At 47.6% G+C, this 26,920-nt stretch overlaps 1 protein-coding gene across 1 annotated transcript in view; it reads left to right on the top strand.

Annotated features, from left to right (window-relative positions):
• Positions 1 to 26,920, top strand: part of CREBBP (CREB binding protein) — a 119,013-nt gene that overhangs the window by 88,105 nt on the left and 3,988 nt on the right. Inside the window, exons 15-30 of the mRNA XM_019987443.2 lie at positions 1,396 to 1,575; positions 2,496 to 2,685; positions 6,810 to 6,928; positions 7,720 to 7,959; positions 8,321 to 8,409; positions 13,806 to 13,886; positions 15,394 to 15,450; positions 17,820 to 17,897; positions 18,221 to 18,288; positions 22,249 to 22,399; positions 22,735 to 22,881; positions 23,487 to 23,600; positions 24,147 to 24,312; positions 24,615 to 24,782; positions 26,318 to 26,479; positions 26,639 to 26,920. Of these exons, the coding sequence (XP_019843002.2) occupies positions 1,396 to 1,575; positions 2,496 to 2,685; positions 6,810 to 6,928; positions 7,720 to 7,959; positions 8,321 to 8,409; positions 13,806 to 13,886; positions 15,394 to 15,450; positions 17,820 to 17,897; positions 18,221 to 18,288; positions 22,249 to 22,399; positions 22,735 to 22,881; positions 23,487 to 23,600; positions 24,147 to 24,312; positions 24,615 to 24,782; positions 26,318 to 26,479; positions 26,639 to 26,920 (2,292 nt within the window). The remainder of the gene's footprint in view (positions 1 to 1,395; positions 1,576 to 2,495; positions 2,686 to 6,809; positions 6,929 to 7,719; positions 7,960 to 8,320; positions 8,410 to 13,805; positions 13,887 to 15,393; positions 15,451 to 17,819; positions 17,898 to 18,220; positions 18,289 to 22,248; positions 22,400 to 22,734; positions 22,882 to 23,486; positions 23,601 to 24,146; positions 24,313 to 24,614; positions 24,783 to 26,317; positions 26,480 to 26,638) is intronic.

Here is a 26,920-nt window from a genome sequence, read left to right as displayed (position 1 = left end):
CTCGTCAGTCTTGTTTTCCAGTTGGAAGCTTTTTCTTTTTCATGACAAAATGGCACAGCCAGGTTAGCACTTCTGTGGCTCAGATCTCCCCACTACTCCGGGGAGGTGGCAGTGGCAGGGTCACAGCATATCCTGTGTCCCGGTCCCACGCTCTGCCGGTGGCACCCGGCCGGGCTCCCCCACATGGGGCCATCCCCACCCACCCCAGGGGCCCGAGGCTACTGTTTCTTACCGAGCCATGGTATCTGTTTTCTTACCAGCCTAATTTAAAAACTTCCTTCCCCCTGAAATGCGTTAACTTTATTTGTGGGGGCTGAGGATATTTATTTATAAAATGTCAAAATTAATCCCAAGATGAGTCCCAAGATGACACTTTTTATTTTTCCATAGGGAGTGTTCTTATTGTTTCTTATTTTATGTTATCTCTGAGTAAGATCCCTTTGTAATGTTACGTTTTTATTTGTTTACTTAAAACTCTTATCAGGTAAATCTTTGAAAACTTGAGAGCTTTTTTTGAGATTTCATCTCTTAATGCTTGTTTACTCCTCCACCACTGTTCCTGCAGTTAACAGGCTAGTTATACACTCTTGTTCCGTGAAGTGAAGTCGCTCAGTTGTGTCCGACTCTTTGCGACCACATGGACTATAGCCTATGAGGCGCCTCCGTCCATGGGGTTTTCTAGGCAAGAACACTGGAGTGGGTTGCTATTTCCTTCTCCAGGAGATCTTCCCAACCCAGGGATTGAACCCGGAGCTTCCCTTGTGGCTCAGCTGGTAAAGAATCCACCTGCAATGCGGGAGAACTGGGTTCAATCCCTGGGTTGGGAAGATCCCCTGGAGACAGAAAGGTTACCCACCCCAGTATTCTGGCCTGGAGAATTCCATGGACTGTATAATTCATGGGGTCGCAAAGAGTCAGACACGAGTGAGCAACTTTCACTTCGCTTCACTCCCGCTTTGTAGATAGACGCTTTACTGTCTTGAGCCACCAGGGAAGTCCATATAGGTACTTTATTCCCCTTCTGACAGTGTATATACACATATTTATTATTCATCCTTTTACCAAAACCATTAGGATCGTTGTTGGAAAGAATTGAATTTAAAATAGGTTCTCTGACTTATGTAGAAAATTCCCAGAAGATAATTTTCTATCACAGTGTAGAAAGCTTCTGCTCTTGTATCTCTGCATTGTTGACAAGAAGTCAGTTGTGTTTCTGCCTGATGTTGACTTCTCTGGAACTCTTCCTTTAACTCTTATATTCTTCAGTTCTCTCAAATAGGGGTGCCTGTTAGGTTAGTATTGAGAAAGATTAACATGGATCTGTGTTGGGTGAGCAGCAGGGTTTAAGATCATCTGTGTTGTTTACAAAGATAAGTGATTTTGGTTTCCCCACAGCTTTCCCAGACAGCAGCCAGCATTGATAACAGGGTCCCCACTCCATCCTCAGTGGCCAGCGCCGAAACCAACTCCCAGCAGCCAGGCCCCGAGGTGCCACTGCTGGAGATGAAGGCCGAGATCAAGACCGAGGACACAGAGCCCGATGCTGGGGAGCCCAAGGGAGAGCCTGGGGCTACGGTAGGTGCCTTTCCTGGACATGGGTGGATGTGCTGCACACAGAGGCGCCATGGGGCGCCCGGGGGAGGCGCCAGGGTCCGCCGTGCGTGTCCCTGCGTCGCGTTTCACTACCCCACTCAGTTATGGTTCAAGTGCAGAAGAGATTAGAAACAGATGGGTTGTTTATTTTTAGATATTAGGTATGGGTTTATTTTTATTTTGCCAGAAGTGAAGAGCACTGGCTTATATTTTAAATGTTTAAATCATCCAACAACTTTTTCACTGCTGTTCCTCATTCATTTATAATTCTCCAGAGGCAGGCTGCTCAGGCGGTGTGTTCTTTTACTAATTAACCTGTGGCAGAAGTTGAAAACTGGCAGACCGTGGGCTGAACCCAGTCTATAAATGTATTTTGTTTGGCCCACACAGTATTTTTAAAATGGGAAATTACAAATAATACTGTAGACTTCTGACTTTTCTTGGAAAATGAGGAGCTTTGCCAGCACCGTGTGGCAGCAGAGCAGTCTGGGTGGGAGCGCCAGCATGGCGCTCAGGCGGGTCACAGCTCCCCACTGCCTCCCTCCGCGCTTTCTGCTGTTCTCGTGGGCTTCCTCTGCCAGGCCTCTGAGCAGTTGGACTTTCCATCCTTCCCACAGTTTTCAAGGAAATTCTTGTTCCAAACTAGAAATATATGTAAAACTACTGAAGAGGTAATGGTATATGCAATGTTTGTTTTTAAGACTATAATACACTGGCACTGTATTAAAGCGCCTCCCAGGCATTCGACCTTTCCTTTTGGGAGAGAGAGAGATCGATGCAGCTCTGACTAGGGGAGGTTTTAACAAGCCTGTAGAGACTTTAAGGGCCTTCCGATAAGGCTGGGTAATAACAAAGATCTCTCATAGTCATGTATCTGTGTCCGTGACTCTGTTTTTCTCAAGATGATGGAGGAGGACTTACAAGGATCTTCTCAAGTTAAAGAAGAAACAGACCCGACAGAGCAGAAGTCAGAACCAATGGAAGTGGATGAAAAGAAAACTGAAGTGAAGGTCGAAGCTAAAGAGGAAGAAGAGGGCAGCACCAATGGGACAGCCTCTCAGTCCACGTCCCCTTCGCAGCCTCGCAAGAAAAGTAGGTCGTGTTCTCAGGAATTTACGTGGCGCTGCTTTTCCATCATGTTACGAGTGCATTATGTGGTTGTAAAGCTAAAGCAAAAAAAGAATTCCATCCCTTCCTGTTGCCCTTCTTATTGGCCATTCCCCCAGTTTTAGAAATGGTAACAGCTGGACTCCAGGGCACCGGCCCACAGGGTCTGTGCTAGGGCTCTGAGGAGCAGCCCACACCCAGCCTCTCCAAGGTGGTGCTGGCTTTACTTAGCATGCTGTGGACACCCACGGATGGTCTCCATTGATAAGGTGACCAGGAGCTTGATGTTGGGGAGTTACCACCATGGCAACCTGTGGGCTATTAAGTTTGTAGGTTTCTGCTGGTGCAGATGGAACTGAGTCCAGAGTTGGGGGCTGGGAGCATAGAACCAGGGACCAGTGCAGTGGGAGGAGGGCAGCAGAGAAGGGAAGATGCTGGAGTTCTGAGTAAGCAGGCTGAGCCAGGCTCATGGTGGAGGGCAGATAGAATCCATCTAAGACATGTCCAAAGTAGGGAGGAGGAAACAGTGTCAGAAAACTGTCAGGTGACAGAAACATGAGACGAGGCTCAGTGGTTCAGGGGTGCAGGTGATGCGTTTAGGAATGATGGCAGAAAAACTCAGAGAGGCTCATGCTGTACAGTCCTGCTGCCCTGGGACCCTGGGGATCACAGAGGACAGCAAGCCTCGGGCTTGTGGTCTCAGACCTCTTTACACTCTTAAAAATTGACCATCCCAGAGAAGTTATTGTTTGTATGGATCATCTATGACTTCTACTCTGCTAGGTGTCTTTTTAAATATTTATTTAAAACTGAATGTGTTTCATGGCACCCATAAGTAACACACTTCTGTGAAAAATAACTTCCACAACAAAAATAATTGGAATGGTGACATTGTTTTTCACAACTTTGTTTCTCGGAGAATTAAGTGAACACGGCTGGCCTCTCCTATCTACCTGTCCCTTCGCTGTTGTATTCTGTTGTTTGTTTGACGGACACAGAGAAAATCCAGCTCCACTCAGATAAGTAGCTGATAGAGAAGAGTATTTTAATATTTAATAGCCTTTTCAGGTACTTGTAGATAATTCTTTCTTGACACTACACAAAAATTCAACAAATAGAAGTTTCTTAAAGGCTGTTTGCAGTGTGACGTCTGAATCTGTAGCCCTGAATTTCTCGTGCTCTACAATTTTTCTGTCTTGTACTCAGACTGGCTCTTTTGCCATTGTATGACTTTTTTTTTTTTAAAGCACGATCCTTTGGTCATTTGGGAATTTTGCTCATCTTCCAAATGTTGGCATACTTTATTATGTAATATTTTTTAAAATCACATTTATTAATATCACTGTGACTCGCTTTAAAAAGTCTTGTAAACTTTGACAAGCTGTCAAGCTTGTGTAGCAGATACAAGTTTTTCAAAAATTCTAATTTTTGATGAAAGTCCAAATTGTATCATTGCTAGCAAATTGCGTCAGTTGTCCTGGAAGTAACTGGTGTGCTTGGTTCATTTGTGAGAAAATGTGGTGTTCCCGGATCTGAGGAACCATAGCTTGTCTGTCAGCCATTCTCTCTAGTTTTCCGTGTTCCATGAGAAATTGCGGTTACTTCAGCTCTTAGCTCAGCACTCAGACGAGTGCTTTCTCTGAAGACAGCGACTGCCTGCAGCAGAAATGCTTTCTGACAGCTTCCCTGTTTGTCGTGCAGAATAAAAGAGCTGTAGCCGAGGGCTGAGATTGAATAAAAGTAAGGATTTTTGCTCCTTCATCAAGGACATTTGTTAAGTGCAGATGGCATTTTACCTGTGTGTGCAAGACAGCCCTGAAGAGCGCGTGGCCACCGAGTCGCGCAGGCGCTGCGGCCTGGTCCCGCCGCCGTGCCGCTGTCCATGGTGCTCCGTGTCGCTCTCGCCCCGTCTGTGTGCATGTCAACACAGTGCGGAAAGCAAGCGATGACCGAGTGTTAGCGTGAAAATCATTGTGCATCATGGAATTGGATTTCACACACCCTGGAAAAGCCCTCAGACAGTGCTAGAACTTTATGCAATGATGGAAATGCCATGTGTCTGCCCACTCTGTAACCACCTCTGCCTCTGAGGTGGAACCAGCCGTGTGTGGCTCCTCAGCACTTGAAATGTGACAGACGTGCCTGAGGAAGTGGGTTTTTTACTTTATTTAATATTAATTCATTTCCATTCAGGTAGCCGCACAGGCTGGTGCGGTCCCCATAGACAGCATGGGGATCCCCAGGTCATCCGTGGGCCATGCTGTGGACACTGCTGACGTGGCCCCTCTGGTTGTCTGGAGAAGGTTTCAAGCCAGAGGAGTGGAGTGACTTGCTCATAGGACACTGCACTAGTCGGTGGCAGGAACTTGTTTCAAGTACAGCTCCTGACTGCTACCTCCACTCATTTGGAGTCTTGTTATGTCAACGTAGTGGTTAAAGACAGGAGTTAGAAATGACTTTTCCTTGCCATAGATTTTAAATGTTCAGTGAATGAATGAGCAGTCGTCCAGAGTGAGACACATGTAAGCGCCGTAAGCGATCAACTCCAGAAGCCCAGTGGGCCTGGGACAGTGCGTCAGCAAACCGTCCGGGCTGCCAGGGAGGGCGTGTTTCGGGCTGTGTACGTCATTGGGTTTCTGTGGCAGCTGCCGGTGCCTGCCTTGTGCGGGGAAGGCAGCCACAGACACACGTGCACAGATGAGCATGGCTGTGTTCCGATAAAGCTTTCTTTTGGAAGACTAAACAGTGATTTTGTGTAATTCACGTATCATGAAATATTATTCTTTTTTTCCCTAACCATTAATAAACTTAAAAACTATTCTCAGTTCCCAGGCCCATACAAAGGCAGGCAGCTGGCCAGATTTGGCCTGTGGGTCATGGTTTGCCGACCCCTGATTTAGAAGAATGAAGAAGCTATTGATTAACTAAAGAATTGCTTTCTTATAAAGAGTTATTCAAAGAAAACCAAGCTCTGTAAAAGCAGACTGGAAGAAAAAGGGTTAGCTGAGGGCAGGGTTTGCCTGTGTTTCACAGCTCCATGGGGCACGTCTGCTCCCTGGACCAGGGCTCTGGCCTCCAGGGGAATGTCTGTACTGGGTGACCCTGGTGCCCACTGACCGCCAGGCATTCTGCAGCACAGGAGGCCGATCAGGACACCTGGGCGGTCCCTGCTCTGGTGGCAGTAAGCCCTCTAGAAACTTCCCAGCCAGTGCCTGCTTCTCTCAATGTACCCAGTGCAATTTTTACGGTATTTTAGTCTGATTTATAGATTTACAACTTACAATGCATCCGTTCTAGAAAATACTTTCAAAATCCGAAAAACTATGAAGTGGAAACCTCCTATCACTTAGGACCTAAGCCATCAGAACCCGTCTGCAGTGTTTGCCTCTCTGATGATTGGGCTGTGCGCAGGGGTGTGTGCCAGCGAGGGTTGTGAGACACTCGCTGCTGCCTTCACGGTTCCCGCACCCTTGCAGTTCACGAGGGGCTCGTGTGAATGAATGGCAGCCAGTGTTTATGCTACGTCGGTGACAACACTAAGTGTAGTAGGAAGTGGGTGGGCCTGGAGCTTGGAGACTTGGTTATTGCTACATCTGCGAGGGGGCAATAGAGCACTTTTGAGGAGAATGCGTATTTTTGTAGCTTGCTTATGATGTACATTTGTTGGTGAGGTTGTAACAAAACCATCTGTCTCAGGTGGTGTGAGTTTACTTCCGCCCGGAGAAAAGGCCCGTTCTGGTGAAAATGGCTCTGTTTCCACACATTTGATCAGTGAGGCAGATTTGGAAGTTAGCTTCAGTTTTTTTCTGTTCCAACAGAATTTGGTGTTGGAAATCTTTTGTTGAGCAAGCAAACTTCTCAGTGTGGTAGTTTTGCCTCATGATGTGGATGCAGTTTTAAAAACGCTAGTGTGGGGGGTGGAATTAAAAAAAAAACGCTAGTGTGACTATGTTCTCAGAACCCCTGAATGGTAGCTTGAGAAAGTGCTCACGGCCGGGAGGAAGGTGACTTGGGCCTCCTCAGAAGCAGCCCAGCTTCCATTGAAAAGCTCTGCAGGAGGAGTCTGGGTGCCTTGTCAACAGTGTCATTTCCTGTGTTTTCTAACGCAGTCTTCAAGCCGGAGGAGTTGCGCCAGGCTCTGATGTCAACCCTGGAAGCTCTGTACCGACAGGATCCAGAGTCCTTACCCTTTCGGCAGCCTGTGGATCCCCAGCTCCTGGGAATTCCAGTAAGTGGATGTCATGAAAACACTGTGGCTTTTCCAGTATGCTTCAGGAGCATCCACGACACTTGCTTAATCTCTCTAAATTGAGTAGAGTAAGATTTTTTTCCCCCGAATGTAAAGAAATTAGTTTGTTGTCAAAATAGTAATATACTTTTGTCTTACTAACTGAAATGTGTGTGTTCCCCCACCCATTTCCATTGAGCCCCAGGGTCATGGGGGGATGCGGGAAGATGTGGGAGCACAGCCCGGGGCATGCAGCCTCTGTTGCCTTGCTTTACTCGTGGGTAAGACTTTGTCCACTGGAGTGGGTTTAAAGAATTGGTGCAAGTCCCTTATAAACCACATGGGCCTCTCACTTTGGCATCCCTGGGTGCTCTTGCAAAGGCCGTGGTGACCAAACAGGTTCTATTTAGTCTTATTACTATTTTTGTTTGTCTTAAATTTCATTTTGCTTGTTAGGACCAAGAGTAAATCTCTAGAAAAACATATTGTCTGATAAATATGCTCACTGTTTTAATTCAGTGGATCAAAATCTTATTTTTAAAATCTGACACTGAAGGACATCTCTTAATAAATAATTCATTTTTTTTTCTTTAAATTTGCTTTTGAAGTAATATGATCACACTTAGTAACTACCATCGTAGAGTAAAACCAGAGGAAGGTCAGGAGTTGCTCTCTTTTTGGTCACTCATTAGGTTACACTGGTACTCTCTGCTGTTTTAAGGCAAAGCTGCCAGATAAGGCTTACATTGGGGGTTTGGGATCAGCTAGACTGAGAGCCTTTTGTCTTTCAGGATTACTTTGACATTGTGAAGAATCCCATGGACCTTTCCACCATCAAGCGGAAGCTGGATACAGGGCAGTACCAGGAGCCCTGGCAGTATGTAGACGACGTCTGGCTCATGTTCAACAACGCCTGGCTTTACAATCGGAAGACATCCCGGGTCTACAAGTTCTGCAGCAAACTTGCAGAGGTCTTTGAGCAGGAGATTGACCCTGTCATGCAGTCCCTTGGGTATTGCTGTGGACGCAAGGTACAGTTGGAACTTTTTTTGAATTCAGCCAAAGAGGATGTTATGAGGATATGATGGACTCTGTACTTTGGCCACACCTGTATATTGAGAAGGACCCAAGTGGAGTCGTCTGAAGCTAGAAGTTCTTATGGGTCAAGCATTCCTGGCTGCCCTGGTGTCCATTCATCTATCTGTAATAAATGTCCCTTAGACACTAATTTTGTCCCATTTTATCCAAAAATATCTTTAACAAGAATCATTAAAAGACTACTCAGTGTACTAACAACTAATTTACTAGCTAAATCTAGTTCTCCATATCAGACACAGCATTACATGACAGTAAATGCATTTATTTTTAATATTTTTTCCTTTGTTTTTGCAGTATGAGTTTTCCCCACAGACTCTGTGCTGCTATGGGAAGCAGCTGTGTACAATTCCTCGAGATGCTGCCTACTACAGCTATCAGAATAGGTAAGCACTGAGCAGTTTTCTGAATTACGGGACAAAAAGGTCGTCTTAGGGCAAGGCAGGCTCATCTGATTGCAGCTTGGTTACATTATTTCTTTCGTGAAGTTTCAGTGAAATAGGCTGAAGTTACATTGTTTCTCTCTTCCCAGTCACTCAGTTAGGCCCAGGGTCTCTTAACTTAAAAGCATGCTTGTATAGTATAGAATTTCAGCTCAAAGCTGCTTGCTGCACTGCACTCTTTGGATTAGGAACATTCGTTAAGCCATAATGTCACCATATGAGAAAGAGTCTAAGTTGAAGTTAACTCTAACAAAGGTTGATGGGCCTTTTTCAAGATACTAATAAAGTTGAAGCATTGTATTTTACCAGTCTGACTGTAAATATTTGCCTAGCTAAATTGACCTGCACAGCCTGATGGAAAGACTTGTGTTTGTGCTGATTCATTAAAGAATTGAGTTTATGAATGACTCCGTGTCAGGAGGTGGCCTTTTCAGGGCTTTGCGAGTGACAGGGATGCTTGAGAAATCTTGGTTCTAATCTTGAAATGTGGAGACGGCCAAAGAGTAGATCTCTTGTCTTAAGTAGAAGGAGAATGAAAATAATTTTTGTTGTTGATCCCCTTACCTAAATATGGCTTCCTGGTTTGGGGACTTGTCTTGAAAATTAAGCTCCAAGGTATCCATGGCTCTAAGTATCCATAGCATGAGGGCATCCTGCCTTGAAACGGGTGGTATTTCTTGGTCATATTCAGTTACCTTGCCTCCATTTCATGAACTGACAACTGAATTCTTTTTGTGACCAAGATGAAACTTCATGCCTGTTCTTTGTCTTTAGGTTCAGGTATTAAATGTCAGCTTTTGGGTCTGATGTTTTGATTATTTTTATCTTGCTTGCTTGTAGTAATTGCGTATGTTTTAACACTTCAAAGAAGATAAGTACGAGGCTTTTTATTTATTCAAAGGTACATGCAGAGGCCTGAATGATTTGGAATGTTGCAGTTATTTTTCTTCCAATTACGTTTTTTTAAATTATTCTTTAAAAAAATATGTAGGGAATTCCCTGGCAGTCCAATGGTTAGGATTCAGGGCTTTCACTGTGGTGGCCTAGGTTCAATCCTTGGTCAGGAAACTAGGGTCCTATAAGCCGCATGGCACAGTTGGGGGGAAAAAAAAAAAGGTTAAAATTTTAAAAATCTAACCATATTTAAGTTCATTAACAGCTCCCATCAAAATGCTATTGGGAGGTGGGGGGGGGAACTGTTGACCTAAAAATATCTTTAAGACAAGGTTTCTAAGCCTAGTCTGGCTCACTATCCCAGTGAGATGCTGGTTCCAGGGAAAGAAGCGAGTCCCCAGCAGGCATCTCTAGCAGAAGTGCTGCTGACACAGCTGTCCTGATGAAAATATTTCAACAGTTAGAATTTAATTTCTCCTTTAGCGTGCTCTTCTATCCCTGGAAGCATTTTAATACTAAAAGTTGGAAATGATATCATAGCCTTCGTAGTGGAGTCTCTCCACAGTGGCAAGTGTTGTTTTGGGAGTTCTGGCCCCTCCTTTTACAGTTTTAGCCCAGAGACCTTTGACATAGCCCAGAACCTGCTTGTCGATGGAGTGGGCACAGTAACACCCCCAGTTGACACCCTTAGCTGTCAGTCTCCAATGAGACAATGAGTAGGAACTCACTTTGGGAGCTGATAGGCGCCAAACAAAGCAAAGTTATGAATTTTTAAGGAAATAGGTTAAAATGAACTCTGAAAAATGCCCCCACTAATTAAGTGCACAGCATAGTTTGGGTCTAGAAGGAAAAGCAGACAGCGGATTGCTCACCACCATCTCTCCAGTTCGGGGCCTTTTCCTTGTGGGCTTCACTGTTCTGGGTCCTGTGGCCCCACCTTTGCTGAGGTGCACAGGCTTTGGCCATATTTAAGTGGAGAGCGGTTGTAGTTCAGTAGGACAGGTAGCGTCAGCGTCCACTACTGCCCCCCAGAGGGCGGTGTTGATGGGAGGATTCTGTTGAAAGTTCTGAAATGTCCAATTAGATTTCTGTGTAGCATTTAATTTTTACTGAACAAAAGTGATGTATTTTCCTTAAGAGTAGAAACATAAATAAAGGAGTTCTTTTTTACACATAAGACGTTTTAAGAGTGTGAGCACACCGCTCCTCAGCTGAGTCTCACGAGGTGTGCTTCCTGGAATACGGACATGGAAGCGACGCCGCGTTGAGTCTGAAAGCAGCGGTCTCGTTCTGTGATGGACATTTCAACTGCTTCCACTTTTATTCTCAGCCTTGACTGTTTAAGAGAACGCTGTGGTGTTCTTTTGAATAATTGTTTTGGCATTTATAGTTCTAAACTGTTGGGCACTTAGAATAGGAAATTCTATGGACCGTTTAAACAAGTGAAACTAATTTATAAGCTAGTGTATGGTTACATTTTCACTTGTTTCCATCATACTTCGAAATTTTGAAAGTCAGTCATGTTGGGAAAACCATTCTATAGATTTTTCCAGTTATTACTGATAGATGAGAATAGATATCTATTATCCCAGTTATTTGTGTATACTTATATGGTACTTAAAACAATCTGCATTTGAAAATTTACTCCATACATTCAGTTACCCTTACCGATGAACTATGCAGTGACACTTACCGACTTTAGGTGCCCAGATATACATCGTCATCAGGTTCTGTGAAGCGTTTCTCCTTTACAATTCCATATTCATCAGACTGCTTCCTCGTGTCAGGCGGAAAGGCTCTTACGGCTGGAAAGAACCATTATGTATTTCCAGGGTGAATAAAGATGGGGCAGGCTGGCATTGACATCTGCCACCTGCTGATTCCCAAAGTGGTTCCCACCTGCTGGACCAGATGGGTGGCTATGCCCACTCTGTGAGCTATCATCATCTCAGAAGGGTGCTCCAGGGAGGCCCAGACCCTTCCCCCGTCCTCTCCCCATCCACCTGAGGAGGTTTGATTCTCTAGCATCTCCGCTCTGGCTCTTGGACAGGCACTCTGTCCCTTCCAGTTTCTGAACCTGAGGTTTTTAGGGATGGGAGTTAGTTATATGCAGACAGTGTAGGTTTCTGCAGCCACCTGGGGGCTGCCATTCAGCCACCAGTGCTCTGTTCTGGGCCAGTTTCCTCCAGTGGAAATGATGGGTTTATGATTCCTGTTCTGTAGATGTTGCTAGGTGTCTTGTCCTGCTTGAATAAAAGCAGTGAGTTGTCCAGGATTTTAAAACCATTTAGACTCGCGTGTAATTATTGTGGCAATTTCATTTCAAAATGTGTTCAATAGTACTCTTCGAGCTAGCCCACTATGGCCGGATGTTTGCTCATAATGAATTGGAACACTCATTCATTTTAAAAGGGACACAATTTGGCTTTGAAGAGATAACATTTTTACATATTGTTCTGATTGCTGCATAATTGGTTTACAGTATCTATATTTTAATTCTTTCTTGCTAGTTATGATTATGCCCTCCTACACACGAAAATTCCTTTTATTACATGATTTCAAGGCTCTGTAAAAATATTTACAAAATAGTGAATAACCAGAGTGTTACTATAGTTCATTCAGAGAAAGAGATACGAGATACATAGTTTTTAAAAACAGCATTGTTAGTCTGTTTATTCCTGGTCAGTTTTTAATCTTGGTAGACTTTGTTAATTGAATTAGTTCTAAATAAACTGGTCCCAGCAGGAAACTCCCAGTTGCTACACACAGTGAATCTGTCATGTTCATCAACAGTCTGAAAAATTGGATAATCTTGAAATGCATGCATGCTAAAGTTTTATACTTTTAATTCACTGTATGTGTTTAGTCAGTGAAATATGGCAGACAACAATGCTCACTCAGTGTGTTTAATTAAGGTTAGGATTAGAACTTGTGGGGATCTGTTTTAGGGGTAATGGAGACAAGCTGGCCAGGCAGTGGCCTGAACCTCAGTCATTTGTAGCTACACGTGTGTGTGTGTGTGCGCATGTGTGGCTGTGTGTGTGTGTGCGCATGTGTGGCTGTGTGTGTGTGTGTGTGTGTGTAGCTGCAAGCTGCTACATCTCCTCCTGCCTGTGTGGTTCCGTGTGGCGCTCCAGTCTCGTCACAGTGTCTTTAACACTAATCCTCTTGGCATCTTGTAGATGTACTTTTGAGCACTAAAACCACATTTTATTGTGCTGCCGTTGCTACCATATATTCATCCTTTTCGCTTGTGCAGTTCACCTCATTCGGCTTGTTTACTTCTGCGGTATTCCTCTGTGCCCATCTTGTTTTTTGCAGCATCACATGCATTTTTGTTGATTTCTCATTTGTGTCCTTTCCAAACATTTAATAGTTTTTATTTAAACTAATCTTATTTGGTAGCTTGAGCCCAGGCTCTATATTATAAGAAATTGGGGTGATGGATAATTTCTCAAATGCAGATTGTGCTTTAAAGATTAACTCTAAATTTGCTTAACTTGGATTGTTCCCAAGTCAGAGCAATCATTGAGTATCTCAGATTGATGAATGATTGGTTCCAGTACCAAAAAGTTTAAAGTCAAAGCATAGAATTGAATTTTAAGATTGTTCATGGATTTACATATATTGTATTGCTTATACAATATATCATAGTTTGTTCTCTGTATATTCTTACTGATAAATGGCTGGAAAGTCTTTGACCCCGATTGCATTTCTGTGAAGTGTTTGTCTAGAGTATGGATTTGGTTTCATTTCTGTTGTAACTCAATTAACTAAGTGAGTAACATGAGAAAAATAACAGGAGAAAATTAAAACCAGTTCTGGGTGCTCAGCATTTTCATACCTTTAAAGATCTGGCTTAATATCGGAAATAAAATCTGTGAATTGCTGTCAAGCATAAATTTCCCATTTTGAAAAATAAAACTATTTCAGTTTAAATTGCTTTTTTAAGGACTTTTGTCAGAATGTTTTGTTCAAAGTAAATTTTTTCCATCTCAAACCCTGGAGTTACGTTTGGTTTTCTCTAAGTAAGAACAAAATCCAAACTCCTATATGTAGGCTCCTTGCAATTCTAGTATTACCAATTCCTTGAAAACATTTGCATTTTGGAGCTGAACAAGCCCGTTGTTAGTGATGATGGCCTGGGATGTATGCAATGAGACCGAATGCTAATCAATGCTTTGCCTTGGCTTTCTGCTCTGTGTTGTCTTGGTGTTTGCGTCTTACCTTTATGTCTGTGCTATTTGTTCCCTCCCCTGTTCTCTAATCCTGCCCTTCCCCACCTGCCCCTGTTCCTTTCATTGTCCTCACTGACCCATCAATCAACCAACAACGCCCCCCCTTCGTCGTGGTGATCTGCCCTGCTCTGATTGGTGGCTTCGTTGCTTGGGTGGCTGTGTGTTATGATGGACCAGTTCACCCAAGTATGGCCTTCTTGCTGACAGGTATCACTTCTGTGAGAAGTGTTTCACAGAGATCCAGGGGGAGAATGTTACCCTGGGTGACGACCCTTCACAACCCCAGACGTAAGTACCATCCCATCATTTCTCTTGGGGGTGACCCTGGATTGTTGTTTTCCTCTTGTCCACGATTGAAAGGGAAGCACCACTGCCGTTGTGACTTTTCTGTTGTGTATATTTCATAGTAACTGTACCCACATTCATACTTTACAGTGTGGCTGAATCTCAGTGCCATGCCCACGTCCTTCCCTCCACCCAGGATCTTGATGCTATAGCCCCTGTTGAGTCCCGGGGCCTCTTGTAACCTTGCTCTATATCTCTTCTTCCAAAGCACTTGCTTTTTCCCAGTGGCTGTCAACTTCCATTTGGGGGGATTATAAAATTTCCTTTATATCTAAGAAACCAGATAATCCTAGTCACAGAACTGGCAGTAGCAAAAGTGAGTCTTGTGTGCGCACCCCGTCTCCAGCATTTAGTTGATCTTCCCCTGAAGCCTTTGTCCTTGAAGTTGTGGAGGTAACAGAAGCCAGATGGGGAGACCCCAGCGAGTACATGTATCTCCCTCCTCACTAGAGGCTGGATACCTGCTCACAGCTCCAGCACAGACAGGCACGAGTTAGTTCATTCATTCCCTCCCCTCGAGTTCACCATTTCCTGCCTGATGCTTATCCTCTGATGGAGTAGACAGATGTCCAGAATGTGGTGAGAAAAAAGGCAGAACCAAATCCTCAAATTGGATGGTCACGGGGCCTAAAGACCTGCCAGCCACCATAGCCACCCAGGACTGCCAGCACTGTGCCTCTCTCTCTTCTCCTGACTCTGCCCTAACCCCTGCCACCCAGAGAAGTCTGCTGGTGCAGCTGCCCCCACAGGCAAGAAGGGCTTCCCAGTGAAGGAGTTTCCAGTGCTGTTGCAGTGACATTTACTCTCTATCCAAATGCAGAACAGACCATAGGCACCCATAAAATATATAAACCAAAATGTCAGAAATTCTACTTACTCAATTTCTTTTTCTACCCCCTGTCATCTTGATTCTTTGGTCCAATTGTGTGATTAATAATTGGATTGTATAATTCTGCAAATCAAGTAATTCACATATACACTGATCACAACAAAAGGACAATAGAAATGAAACACTCAGCCCTTAAAGAATAAGTAAAACATCCCCAAGTACATGCTGAAGGAACATTGTAATTGGAAGAATTGGTTACACCAGTCTTGGTCAGATTCAGTAGCCATTTATCATATACATTTGGAAATTAGCAGGTTTGAGTCGGAACATAATTTTCCCACCACATTTTGACTGAACTTACTTACTTAAATCTTGTAATAAGTGTTGATGAGCATTTTGAGGAAATATTCGAAGGAAGATAAAAATAAATGGTGGTGCTTTCTGTGGAATTAAATTTTATATGTTCATGCCATCATTGCATCCACTTGAGAGTTCTGACCATCATTTACTTTTTATGTGAAGAACTAGTTATAGGATAATATTCCAGAGACCCTGTAGTTTATACACAACAGATAAAATTTAGTTAATTAACATTTTTCCTCTTTCCCCCCCCCAAATAAGGACAATTTCAAAGGATCAGTTTGAAAAGAAGAAAAATGATACCTTAGATCCTGAACCGTGAGTATACAGCTATTTCTTTCTGACTTTTAGGTTTTAACTTTCAGATCGGGAAAGTTCTTCCATGTGATTGGGTTGCTGTAGAAGACACTGGAAATAAACATATTGCCCTGGGTGGAACTTTCTGTGTGGATTTACTTCAAATATGGATTATTTTTTAACTCACGCAAAAGATGTGTGTCTGTAACATGCTGTCCAGCTGCTGAATTTTACCAGTGAGACGAGTAGGTGGATGTTTTGGTTCTGTTAGAACCTCTGTAATAACTTGGTCATCATTGTCTTTAAGAAGCCATTTAGTGTGATTCTTTAGAGACTAAAGATAGTATTTGGTGAAGGGGTCCTAGTATCACTTAAAGGGAATTTTTAGAGAAACTCTTAGAAACCAATTGTAAAAAAATAAATAACAGGAAGCCCGGTATTGTGTTCGATTGGCTAAAAAGTTTGTTCAGTTTTTCCACATGATGTTACAGAAAAATCCAAAACAGCTTTTTGGCCAGCCCACTTGTGCTTGCCACCATCTTTGGTATGGTATGTTTCCAAAGGTCGCTGTGTTCAGTGATCAGTGAGAACACTCAGTGTGTAAAATTTGCTTTATAATAACCCCTTAAGAGGCCTCAGAGCCCCTCCTGTGCTGTGGCATCTCCCAGGTCCCCAGAGCCAAGTCCTGAGGGCACCCCAGTGTGTGGAGACACCTGTCTTGTTCTGTCCCCGTGGTGAATGCCCGTCCGGGGCTGCTTGGTGAGCAGAGGCTGCAGCCCTATGGGTAACTGATAAACGTGGCCGTGGTGCGTCCAGAGCTGAGAAGCAGGTCCTGCCCTCCCTAGGCTCAGCTTCCAGCGGAGAGCACAGACTTCACTGTGTCAGAGCTGCTTCAGTCTCTCCTGCCAGCCATGCTGGCGGGGGTTGAGAGGGGAGCAGTGAGGGAGGGCACGATGAACAGTTCGGAGAGCGCCTGGTGCATGAAGAGCTGGCTTCCAGTCTCTTTGTGGAAAATGTTTATTGGAGTATAGTTGATTTCCAATGTTGTGTTAGTTACTATATTAACTTTCCAATTGCAGAATACTTTATGTTGAGGTAGTAGGTACCAGACAGTGGGGAAGACACAGATGGATAAAGGGGGCCTGGCCTGCAGCCGTGTGTCTTCTAGTAGGACAGACAGACGGATGGTAGCACAGGCAGCAGGAGCCAGTAAGGTGTCCAGAGGGAGGGGCCCTAGCCCAGGCAGAGTGGCATCCTGGAGAAGGTGGTGCTCACCTGGAGGGGGCGTGGGTGGGGGTGGGCAGATCGTTGCAGACACAGAGCAGTGAAGGGGCCTGGAGCACCAGCAGTGGTGCAGGTGAGCGCGGGTGGGGCCCCCGGCACGAGGAGGCAGGGGTGCTGGGTTCCTTGGCGCCTGACTTGGTGTGGCTGCAGAGGTTTTAAAGGACCACATAGAGTGGGAGGAGGGCACCCCGGGAGAGAGCGCTCGAGGACGGCGGATGAGGCCGCTGCCGTGCTGCCCGCTTTGCCTGTGGGTGTCCAGTTTTCCTTCAGCAGAGCAGGGACAGAGAAGCTGGGTTAGGTTCGATCTGTGGTCGAAGGCTCGTTCTCAGCAGGGGCAAAGGGTGGGCCCGGGCCAGGACCCGAGCCGTGGTGTGAGAGCGTGCCTCAGGTCTCAGAGCCCAGCACCTAGGCTGAGAGGAGGAGCCAGGGCCCCAGACGGCCTGCAGAAGTGCGGTGCTCGCTGGGCCCTTCAGCCTCCACAGGGTGTAAGTCGTGGCAGCCTTAAGGGCATGGCTGAAGAAACAGGCCTTGACCTTTAAGCATGTTTGACAATGAAGATTACTAGGTGAGGAGATAGGGTCCGGGTGAGCCATGCAGAAGCTGTGAGGAAGGCAGGCGATGAGGTGAATCCCAACCTCTGCAGTGTTTCCTTGAACAAAGGCCATCATTTCCCACCCTGGCGACTGACTCAGAGCAGACATTTCCTGTGCGAGGCGAAGAACAAGAGCTTGTAACACTGACAGCATTGTTTTCTGCTGTTGAAGTCCGTTTAGGCATTTGTAGTCGTCTGGAGCAAGCACTGGTCTTGAAAATGTGACCTGTAAGATAGGCCTTTGTCATAGCAGTTTTTAGAAGTAAACTTTCATTTCTGGTTACAAAAGAGATGAGGAGAAGAGAGGAATGAGGCATTGGTACAAAGAAGGGGAGAAAGTCAGCTCTTCCTGTAGAACACATCCTACTGATGCGTGTTTCAAATATGGCCGAGTCAGTCAAGAGACACGTGAATGCTGAGGAGTCTTGAAGTCTTCATGGCGACAAGGTGTGAGCACAGCACTCAGGTCCACTGTGCAGTTCTGCGTGTGACAGGGCACTTCTTTGTCTTCTAGTTTTGTTGACTGCAAGGAGTGTGGCCGGAAGATGCATCAGATTTGTGTTCTCCACTACGACATCATCTGGCCCTCAGGGTGAGTAACTTCCTGGTGATTTCCTGAGACTCCAGGAAAGGGAGAGCAGTCTGCACAGAGTGGAGGGGAGGGCACTGGCGGCTGCTGTGCCTCTCGTTGTCGCCAGCAAGGATCCGGCAATTAGAGGGATGGCAGTTGGTTCTAAATTTAAGTCTTAAGTGTTTGCCCGCTTTGGGAATTGTAGAATCAAAGCAGTCTGCCTCTTCACTTTTGTATAATGATGTGATGTAAATTGCCAGCAAAGTATTTTAATGCTGCATTTCACTAGTTTGGCAACATATACTGTTTTATATAATCTGATCACACCCATTATTTTTTTGCAGTTTTGTATGTGACAACTGCTTGAAGAAAACGGGCAGAACTCGAAAAGAAAACAAATTCAGTGCTAAAAGTAAGTCATGGAAGGGTTTCTGTTTCCTGGTCTGTACATCTTCCCAATCTTCCTTTGGTTCCTCTAACACACGGCTTCAGGGCTTGCTTGTCCCGGGTCTTTATCTGTGGCTTTGTTTTCTAATACTTGTATTTTTCTCATCTTACCCTTGAAGAGAGTCATTTAGCTTAATCTTTATGTGAAAGTCAGCTTTATGATCAGACTGTTTTAGATGAAAGTTTAGAAACTTTAGAAAGTTATATAGTACACTTTGTGAATTCTGAGAAAATGTCATCAGATCCTTCTCAGGAAACTTGGAAGTAATGCACGGACACACATCCTTTGGTGACGGGTACACTCAGCCCCGGGTACACGTGCAGGTGTCTGTATGCCCATCAGTAGGTGTGGACCCCGCTGTTGTGAAGGGTGACCCTCTGGGACCCTTGGAAATCAGCCAGCATCACCAGGACCGGCCGGAGCCTGGTCTGCCCAAGGGCTGCGTGGGTGTGTCGCTGCTGCACTGGTGTCTGCGTGGAGCACCGTGTCGCTACAGGAGTAAACTGTCCTAAGGGTACGGTGTGTCATCTTCGTTAGCTCGGCTCTCAAGTGCCGGGGCCACCTTCTGTAGCTTGACATTCCCAACCATCCTCTGCTGAGTCAGCAGCAAACCTGAATAGGAAAAGTCCCTGAAGGACTTCCCTCGTGGCCCAGTGGATAAGAATCCACCTGCCAGTGCAGGGGAAATGGGTTCAATCCCTGTCTGGGAAAATCCCACACACCTTGGGGCACCTAAGCCCGGGTGTCACTACTGAGCTTGCGTTCTGGAGCCTGGGAGCCAGTTACTGAGCCCGCACGCTGCAGCTGCTGAAGCCGGCACTCCCCAGAGCCCGTGCTCTGCAACGAGAGAAGCCACCACAATGAGAAGCTCTCACGCCGCAACTCAAGAGTAACCACCACGCGGCACAGCTAGAGAACGCCTGCATGCAGCAACGGAGACCCAGTGAAACTTAAAAAAGTAATTCATTTTAAAAGGGAGGAAAGAAAAGCCGCTGCAGCAGTGCCTTCAGAGCCCAACCCGCCCCCAGACTCCTGGCTGCTCTCGCTTCTCTCCAGCAGGACCCGCAGCTAGCAGCACACTGCTCGGGGTCCTCGGCCAGAGCCGGGCTGACGAGAGTAGAAGAGAGATGGGATGTTGCGGGGGTCAGTGGGCAGGAGAGAGGGGTGGCAGGCAAGGAGGAAGCCTCTCGGAAGCTCTCCAGATCGGTGTTGACTCAAGTTCAGACTGTGTCATTACCAAAGTCCAGCTATCCTGTCACTTAAACTCTTGTCAAGCCTTTTGAAATATTGATAAAATCACCAGCTGTTGTAATAGCTTTCTTTAGATTGGGGTTTCTGTACTGACATTTGGGCCAGAAAAATCTTTGTTATGGGGGCTAGCCTTTGTAGAATTTTAGTAGCAGTGTGCTTAGTCCCTTAGTCGTCTCCGACTCTTTGCAACCCCATGAATCGTAGCCCACCAGGGTCCTGTGTCCATGGGATTCTCCAGGTAAGAATAACAGAGTGGGTAGCCATTCCCTCCTCCAGAGGATCTTCCTGAACCACGAATCAAACCTGGGTCTCCTGCACTGTAGGTGGATTCAGCAGCAGCTGCCCACTAAATGCCACTGCTTCCCCTCCCCCACCCCCCCCATGAACAGTGGCCATGAGAAATGTCTCCATACGTTACCAGATGTCCTGGGCAGGGGGTGCAGGTGAGGACTCCTGCTTTAAAGGATTCATTCCGAGTGATGTCACTAAAGTAGTCAGCAACTTAGAATCACTTTCCTGGGCCAGAGCCTCACTGACCAAAACAAATTGCTAGGAAAGCTAGTTCTCAACAGAAGAGCAGTTGCAGCCTGAAGATAGAGCGGTGGAGGGATGAGGTGGGACAGGAGAACCTGAGAGCTGGTCCAGCCCCCACCCCCACTCTAGAGTCCAGCGAATGGCAGAGAGTATGTGGACCTTTAAAGGTGTAGAACATTGACTTACAGAAAAGGACCTTAAAAGTGCAGCATCTCCCCTTGGTTTTTGATTTGAGCACGAATTAGCATCATCTCTGCAAGCATCTGTCAGTCACAAGAGAAAAGTTGCCTCCTGGGTGTCTGCACTGACTTGGTGCAGGGGCTGGCTGTCCTGCCCCATTTTATGTAAGGAACTTGAGTGTTTTTGAGTTTTGGTGTCTGTGGGACTCCCGGAACCTATCAGCCCCCCATGGACGCAGTGGGACAACTGCATTGAAAATACCTTCCAGCTGCTGGTCAGCCCGTGATGCTAACAACTGACCAAAACCACCTCCCTACCTTTCTCTACTTGGCTGGTTAAAAGCGCAAAAAGTAACAACGCCAAGTGTTTTGGAGGTCAGTGTCAGAGTGTTCTTACTGTGTTTGTTTATGGAAATCCTTCCTAAGAAAGATGCAGCCCGGAGGTCAGAAAGCACAGGCTGAAGGGTTTGATCACATAAAGGGGAATATGAGGCCTCCATCACGTGCTGCGGACAGGCATATGCATGATGGGGTACAGTTTAAAATGTCCGTTTTCAGACTCAGCAGTTCCACTTTGACCCACGTCTCCCACAGGAATATTTGGGGATTTACTCCTGTGCATTGTCGGGAAGTCATGGTGCGTGTAGCCGCGATTTCATGAGGGAAGGGGTGGTGGTCCCTGTGGCAGGGCTGGGTGGCCGTCTCAGCTGTCCTCCCTTGTGGACTGGAAGCCACCTCCTGAGGGAACAAAACCTGCTCAGTGCCCATGTGCGTGGGAGCACTTGGGGGTGAGAACGAGAGGGTTTTCTTCAGGGTCTTCACAAAGATAGATGAGGTGGTTGTGTGAGCCCTTTGCACCTGATTCCTTGTTTCTCAGGATGGCTGAGAAGCCATGGGTGGTCACGGGAGTGGGGGTGCAGAAGTTTCTACTTTTAATGGGGTTTTTATTTCATTGCCATTATTAAATTTTTTTCCTTTAAATCACTTTCATTGAGGTACAACTTATATACCCAAAAACTCCACCATTGGTGTGTTTATTGCAGAGAGACTGAACTTAAAAAGTCTAAATTTTGCAGGTATTTCTTAACCTCAGTAAGGAATCAAGCCATGTAATTATAAATATAAATTCAAGCCATCTTTATGCAGTCACTGTCGACCTTTTTGCAGTTTTCCCTTCTAGTTTTTCTTTTTGCACATGCACAGCTTTTTTCTGCCGTGAACTGTATGTGTAGTTACGTGCTGTGTAACTCCTATCACAGGGGCCGCTCCTGGGAGAGGGAGGGTACAGGAGGGATGGGGAATGGAGCCCACCAGGAAAGGGGCCTGGCCAGTCTGCATCCTGGGGCAGCGGCTCCTGCTGCCCAGGTTTGGAGCCCTCGCAGGACTGGACTGGCTCAGTCATCTTAGATTCAGCAGCAGGACGCCCCTTGGAGCTGGGCAGGAAGGGGCATTCATGCCAGCCTGCCTTCCAGGGAGAGCAGCATCAGGCTTCCTGTTTCTGTTAAGAGTTCTTCCAGAGTGGGAACCAGCCTCGACACAGCCAAGACCCCGAGCAGCCATGTGGGCACAGCCAGGGCAGAGCCTGGTGTCACCAGGATCTGGGCATGTGGGGCAGGAGGCAGGTGGACCCTGTGTAGCCCCCTCATGCCTGCTCCTCTGCTTAACTCTGGAGCCCATCTTCTTTCAGATTTGGGTCCACCTTTGTGGCTCTTCTGCCCCTTAGAGTTGGAAAAAGATGGAAATTTGGGACGTTTGAGAGCAGTTTCCAGTGTGTGGAATGCCTAAGACTTCAGGGTTCACTTTTCTCTCGTAAAATGCTCACCTCATAGGATCTCATGAGATCCGTTCTGTATTTGGAGAATGTCAGTCCTTAAAATATCAGACTACCTGGAAAGAAAACGTGGATTCTATAGCCTCGGCCCTTCCTAAGCCCTCTCATTGCCTCTTCTGGATTTTGCAGGACTACAGACCACACGGTTGGGAAACCACCTGGAAGACCGAGTCAACAAGTTTTTGCGGCGACAGAATCACCCTGAAGCTGGCGAGGTGTTTGTCCGTGTGGTGGCCAGCTCAGACAAGACAGTGGAGGTCAAGCCAGGGATGAAGTCACGGTTCGTGTGCAGATGTTGTCCCAGTGGGCACCCTGCCTGGTTAACCAGAGCCCCACTTTCTGGCAAGGCTTTAGAGTCTGGCAAGCATAATTTGAGAGCTTTTCATCAATTAGCATGTAGCCACCCTTCTCTCAGCATCCCACACTCTTCAGGGAAGGGGGAATCCCTGTCCGAGTGAGGCTGTCACAGAGAATGGGGTTGCAGCTCTGAAGTGCCTGGGCCAGTGGTCCAAGGGGGCGACCCCACCTGCGTTTCACCTGCGCCACATGGATCAGAACAGCGAGTCTTGTCTGTGTAAACGGTGATGCATGCAAACAGAAGGCTCTTTGTTCCAGGTTCGTGGATTCTGGGGAGATGTCGGAGTCTTTCCCATACAGAACCAAAGCACTCTTTGCCTTTGAGGAGATTGACGGGGTGGACGTGTGCTTCTTTGGGATGCACGTCCAGGAGTACGGCTCTGACTGCCCCCCGCCAAACACAAGGTAACCCTCAGCCTCCTGATGCACACGCGCCTTGTGCTGTGTCGGTGACCAGGGCTCTAAACATCCTGGGGAACCGATTCAGCAGCCAAACAAGTCAGTTTGGTTTTCCCCTAAGCCAGTGAGAAGGGAAGGGTTTTGATGACTGTTGTGTGTTGAGTACATGGGTTCTGACCCTGATCTTGCTGTGACCCCTGTCCCACCTGGGGCAGGTGAACTTATGGAGAAGGGGTGGGGACTGCTGCCTGGGCCTGAGTGCTCATTGATGGACCTGTGAAAACATCTCACGTCTGCCAAGAGTTACTTCCTGTTCAATCAGGAATCTGGGTGGATGGGAATCAGAAGTGGCTCTTCCTAGTGGCCCTGGTCTCTCCTTGTCATTGTCACGGTGAGAGATGATATTGCTGCCTAGTTCAGGGGTGAGATTGGATTCCATTGTCGATTGGTAGCAGAGGTTGCTGGTGGTGATTTTCTCATGTCTTGTTTGTGGCCAGTGTAGATGCTATCAGAGCAGTTTATTTCTAGAGCTTTCTTTGGATGCTGGTGTTTGGTTTCACCTTTGGGAGATAACCTGAACTTCGATTAATTTCTCCCTGCCCACCCCCCAGGCGTGTGTACATATCTTATCTGGACAGTATTCATTTCTTCCGACCCCGATGCCTCCGAACAGCCGTTTACCATGAGATCCTTATTGGATATTTAGAGTATGTGAAGAAATTGGGGTGAGTTGAATTCAGATTATCCAGAACTAATAAAACTCTGTCTTTAATTTTCACTGTGGCATTTATTTTGTGAAATAACTTTTTTTTTTTTTTTAACGTTTTCTGTGTTTTTATTTTGGTGTCCTTATATTCAGAGACAACCCTTCCTGACATCGTCTTGAGCCATGTGGGGCTGGGGCTTTCCCTGCCTTCTGTGTTCTTGCATTCTAGCCTGTTTTTAACACTTTGTTGAGGCATATTTTATATATCGTACAATTCACCTATTTCACTTGTACACTTCAGTGATCTCTAGTAATCTCAGCAAGCGATGCAGCCGTCACCCCAACAGTTTCAGAATGCTCTCACGCCGCACTCCCACTCCCATAAGGGCCCTGTGGCCATTTGCTGTTCATCCCTGTTGGACCCCTGTCCTCAGCTGATCTCCTTTGTGTTGTTTTCCTGTGTAGTTACTTCTGTCCCTGCTTTGGTGCCTGTGCCTCACCGTTACTCCTGAAGGCAGGGATGGTTTTGCTCCCTGCTTCCATCTGAGTTGTGTGTGTCCTGCAGGTATGTGACAGGGCACATCTGGGCCTGTCCCCCGAGTGAAGGAGATGACTACATCTTCCACTGCCACCCCCCTGATCAAAAAATCCCCAAGCCGAAGCGCCTGCAAGAGTGGTATAAGAAGATGCTGGACAAGGCCTTCGCCGAGCGCATCATCCATGACTACAAGGTGCGCGTGCCTGGGGAGGGGGCAGGGCGTCTTCACATGTCTTTCTCTCTGCTCACATGGGTTAGAATTAATAGCCACTTTAGGAGAAATGTAAAGCAAAAATTAAAAAAGTTTTAAAGGCATAAACTTAGAGGCAACTTCTCTGCCGTCTGTGGAGACTCACAGACGGCAGCTTGAGAACAGAGGTGACATGGCCTCTGAGGCCGTGCGGTCCTTCCCCTGCATCGTGGCCCAGAGCCCCCTCCTCCCCAGAATGTCACCCAGGCCCCCTAGTCTCACCGCTGCACTTGGTCATTCTCTAGGACATTTTGAAACAAGCAAATGAAGACAGGCTCACCAGCGCCAAGGAGCTGCCCTACTTTGAGGGGGACTTCTGGCCTAACGTGCTGGAGGAGAGCATTAAGGAGCTGGAGCAGGAGGAGGAAGAGAGGAAGAAGGAGGAGAGCACCGCGGCCAGCGAGACCACAGAGGTAACACCGGCCGCGCGCTGAGGCTGCGCTTCAGCGGCCAGGTCCTCAGCAGGGGGCCAGCCTCGTCCACGGTGGTGTTTCCGCACAGCCTCACCGCGTGATCACCCACCGCGGGGCCGGCCTGGGCCTGGACCTGGGCCGCAGCCCAGCCACGGTGCCCAGCTCCACGGAGATGCATGACCTCCTAGGTGGACGGGGGGCCTCGCTCTGGCTTCTCTGGGCAGGACGCCCAGGTCTGAAACCTGGAAAGATGAGAGGAGAGCATCCTGCAGGGAGCCCGGGAGAGATGGGCAGAGGTGCAGACGGGAGTTGTGGTCAGGAAGCAGTCCGTTCACTTTAACACTGACTTGAGGAGGAGGCTCATATTTGCAGGCCTCATGCACTTGCTCTGTTATAGACTGCGCCCTGCTCTCCACTGGGCACTTGTGTGTTTGTGCCCTTGCTCGGGTCACTGTAAGCCCCCGCTGTGTACAGGCCCCATCCTGAGGACTACAGTGGGAACTAGTGAGAGAAGCAGGAGAACAGGCGCATGCGTAGTGCACCCTGAGGTGGTGGAGGAGACACAGGGAAGGTGGATGCGGGCTTTCAGGGAGCCTCATCTGGGGAGGTGGTACATGAGCAGAGACTGTCTAGGGAGAGGAGCCCAAGAGATCCAGGGGAAGGGCCTCCAGCAGGGGGAGGAAGGTGTCAGAGTCTGAGCCGATGTGTCGTGTTTGAGATGCTCAAGTAAGAGCTGATGGTGGTTTAGTTGGACGCGAAGCCGTCAGCGGTGAGAAGCGTAGGATGTTTTTCAAGACTAACAACCCTAAATTTAGGGCGTGTAAGGACAGTTCTGTTTGAAGGCCGCCTGCTAGGTCTGGGCCTCAGAGTCGGTGTTGCAGCCTCTCTGAGGGGAGGTGGACAGGGAGCACCGCTGGGGGACGACCATGAACTGGCTGTGGACCCACTCATCTCGAGAGGCTGCTGGTTGCTGACTGCGCAGCTCTGGGACTCTGGGGGACCTAGGGCAGCTTGAGGAGCTGCATCTGGAGCCCTGGGCTGGGGGTTCATGTCTGCAGGCTGCTTCTGCCGCCTTGGGTGCTTTAGGGCGTGTCCTCTTTGGAACACAGCCACCCCAGCCCCTTCCAGAATGGAGAATGCCTGGGTGAGGATGTGATGAGCTCTCATGTCACAGGTGGGCCCCAAGGGGCTGTGTTCATTGTCCTTGGCATGCCAAAATTTTGCCGGGCCTCCCTGGAGGCAGAACCTGTGGGCCTGGAAGATCGGGTGATTTAGGGCTGGAGGTGCTGGGAGGCTGCACTGGTCAGCACCATGCCCACTGGGTCCACATCCAGCCACATCACCTTCCTCTCAGCACTTAGCTCTGAAGGCAGCAGTGTTCGTGGCCTGTGAGCAGGCAGGTTGCAGTCCGCTTGGTGGTCACCTGCCTCACCCTGGTTCCCTGGAGCCCCCATGACCAGGAGCTGGCGGCCTGGTGCCTACTGAGCATGGTGCAAGGGGCAGGGTGGGGCCGACAGCCATGCGTCTTGTTGCAGGGCAGCCAGGGCGACAGCAAGAACGCCAAGAAAAAGAACAATAAGAAAACCAACAAGAATAAAAGCAGCATCAGCCGCACCAACAAGAAGAAGCCCAGCATGCCCAACGTGTCCAACGACCTGTCCCAGAAACTCTACGCCACCATGGAGAAGCACAAAGAGGTGGGGGCCAGCAGGGCGGGGCGGCTGGGCACCTAACGGGGAGCCCCCGCCAGGCAACACCAGGCGCTGCTCACAGCCGCGCTCAGCCCCGGCGACGTCAGGAGGCGGGCTTGGTCCTTCCCTTCACGGGGCTGACGTGGCTCCTCCCTGCACCCCCAGGTCTTCTTTGTGATCCACCTCCATGCTGGGCCCGTCATCCATACGCTGCCCCCCATCGTCGACCCTGACCCCCTGCTCAGCTGTGACCTCATGGACGGGCGGGATGCCTTCCTTACGCTGGCCCGGGACAAGCACTGGGAGTTTTCCTCCTTGCGGCGCTCCAAGTGGTCCACGCTGTGCATGCTGGTGGAGCTGCACACCCAGGGTCAGGACCGCTTCGTCTACACCTGCAACGAGTGCAAGCACCACGTGGAGACGCGCTGGCACTGCACCGTGTGCGAG

Source organism: Bos indicus, chromosome 25, assembly GCF_029378745.1.
Source record: "Bos indicus isolate NIAB-ARS_2022 breed Sahiwal x Tharparkar chromosome 25, NIAB-ARS_B.indTharparkar_mat_pri_1.0, whole genome shotgun sequence".
NCBI classification, from domain to species: domain Eukaryota; kingdom Metazoa; phylum Chordata; class Mammalia; order Artiodactyla; family Bovidae; genus Bos; species Bos indicus.
The sequence above is the reverse complement of the archived record's forward strand: the minus strand, read 5'-3'. Positions and strand labels throughout refer to the sequence as shown.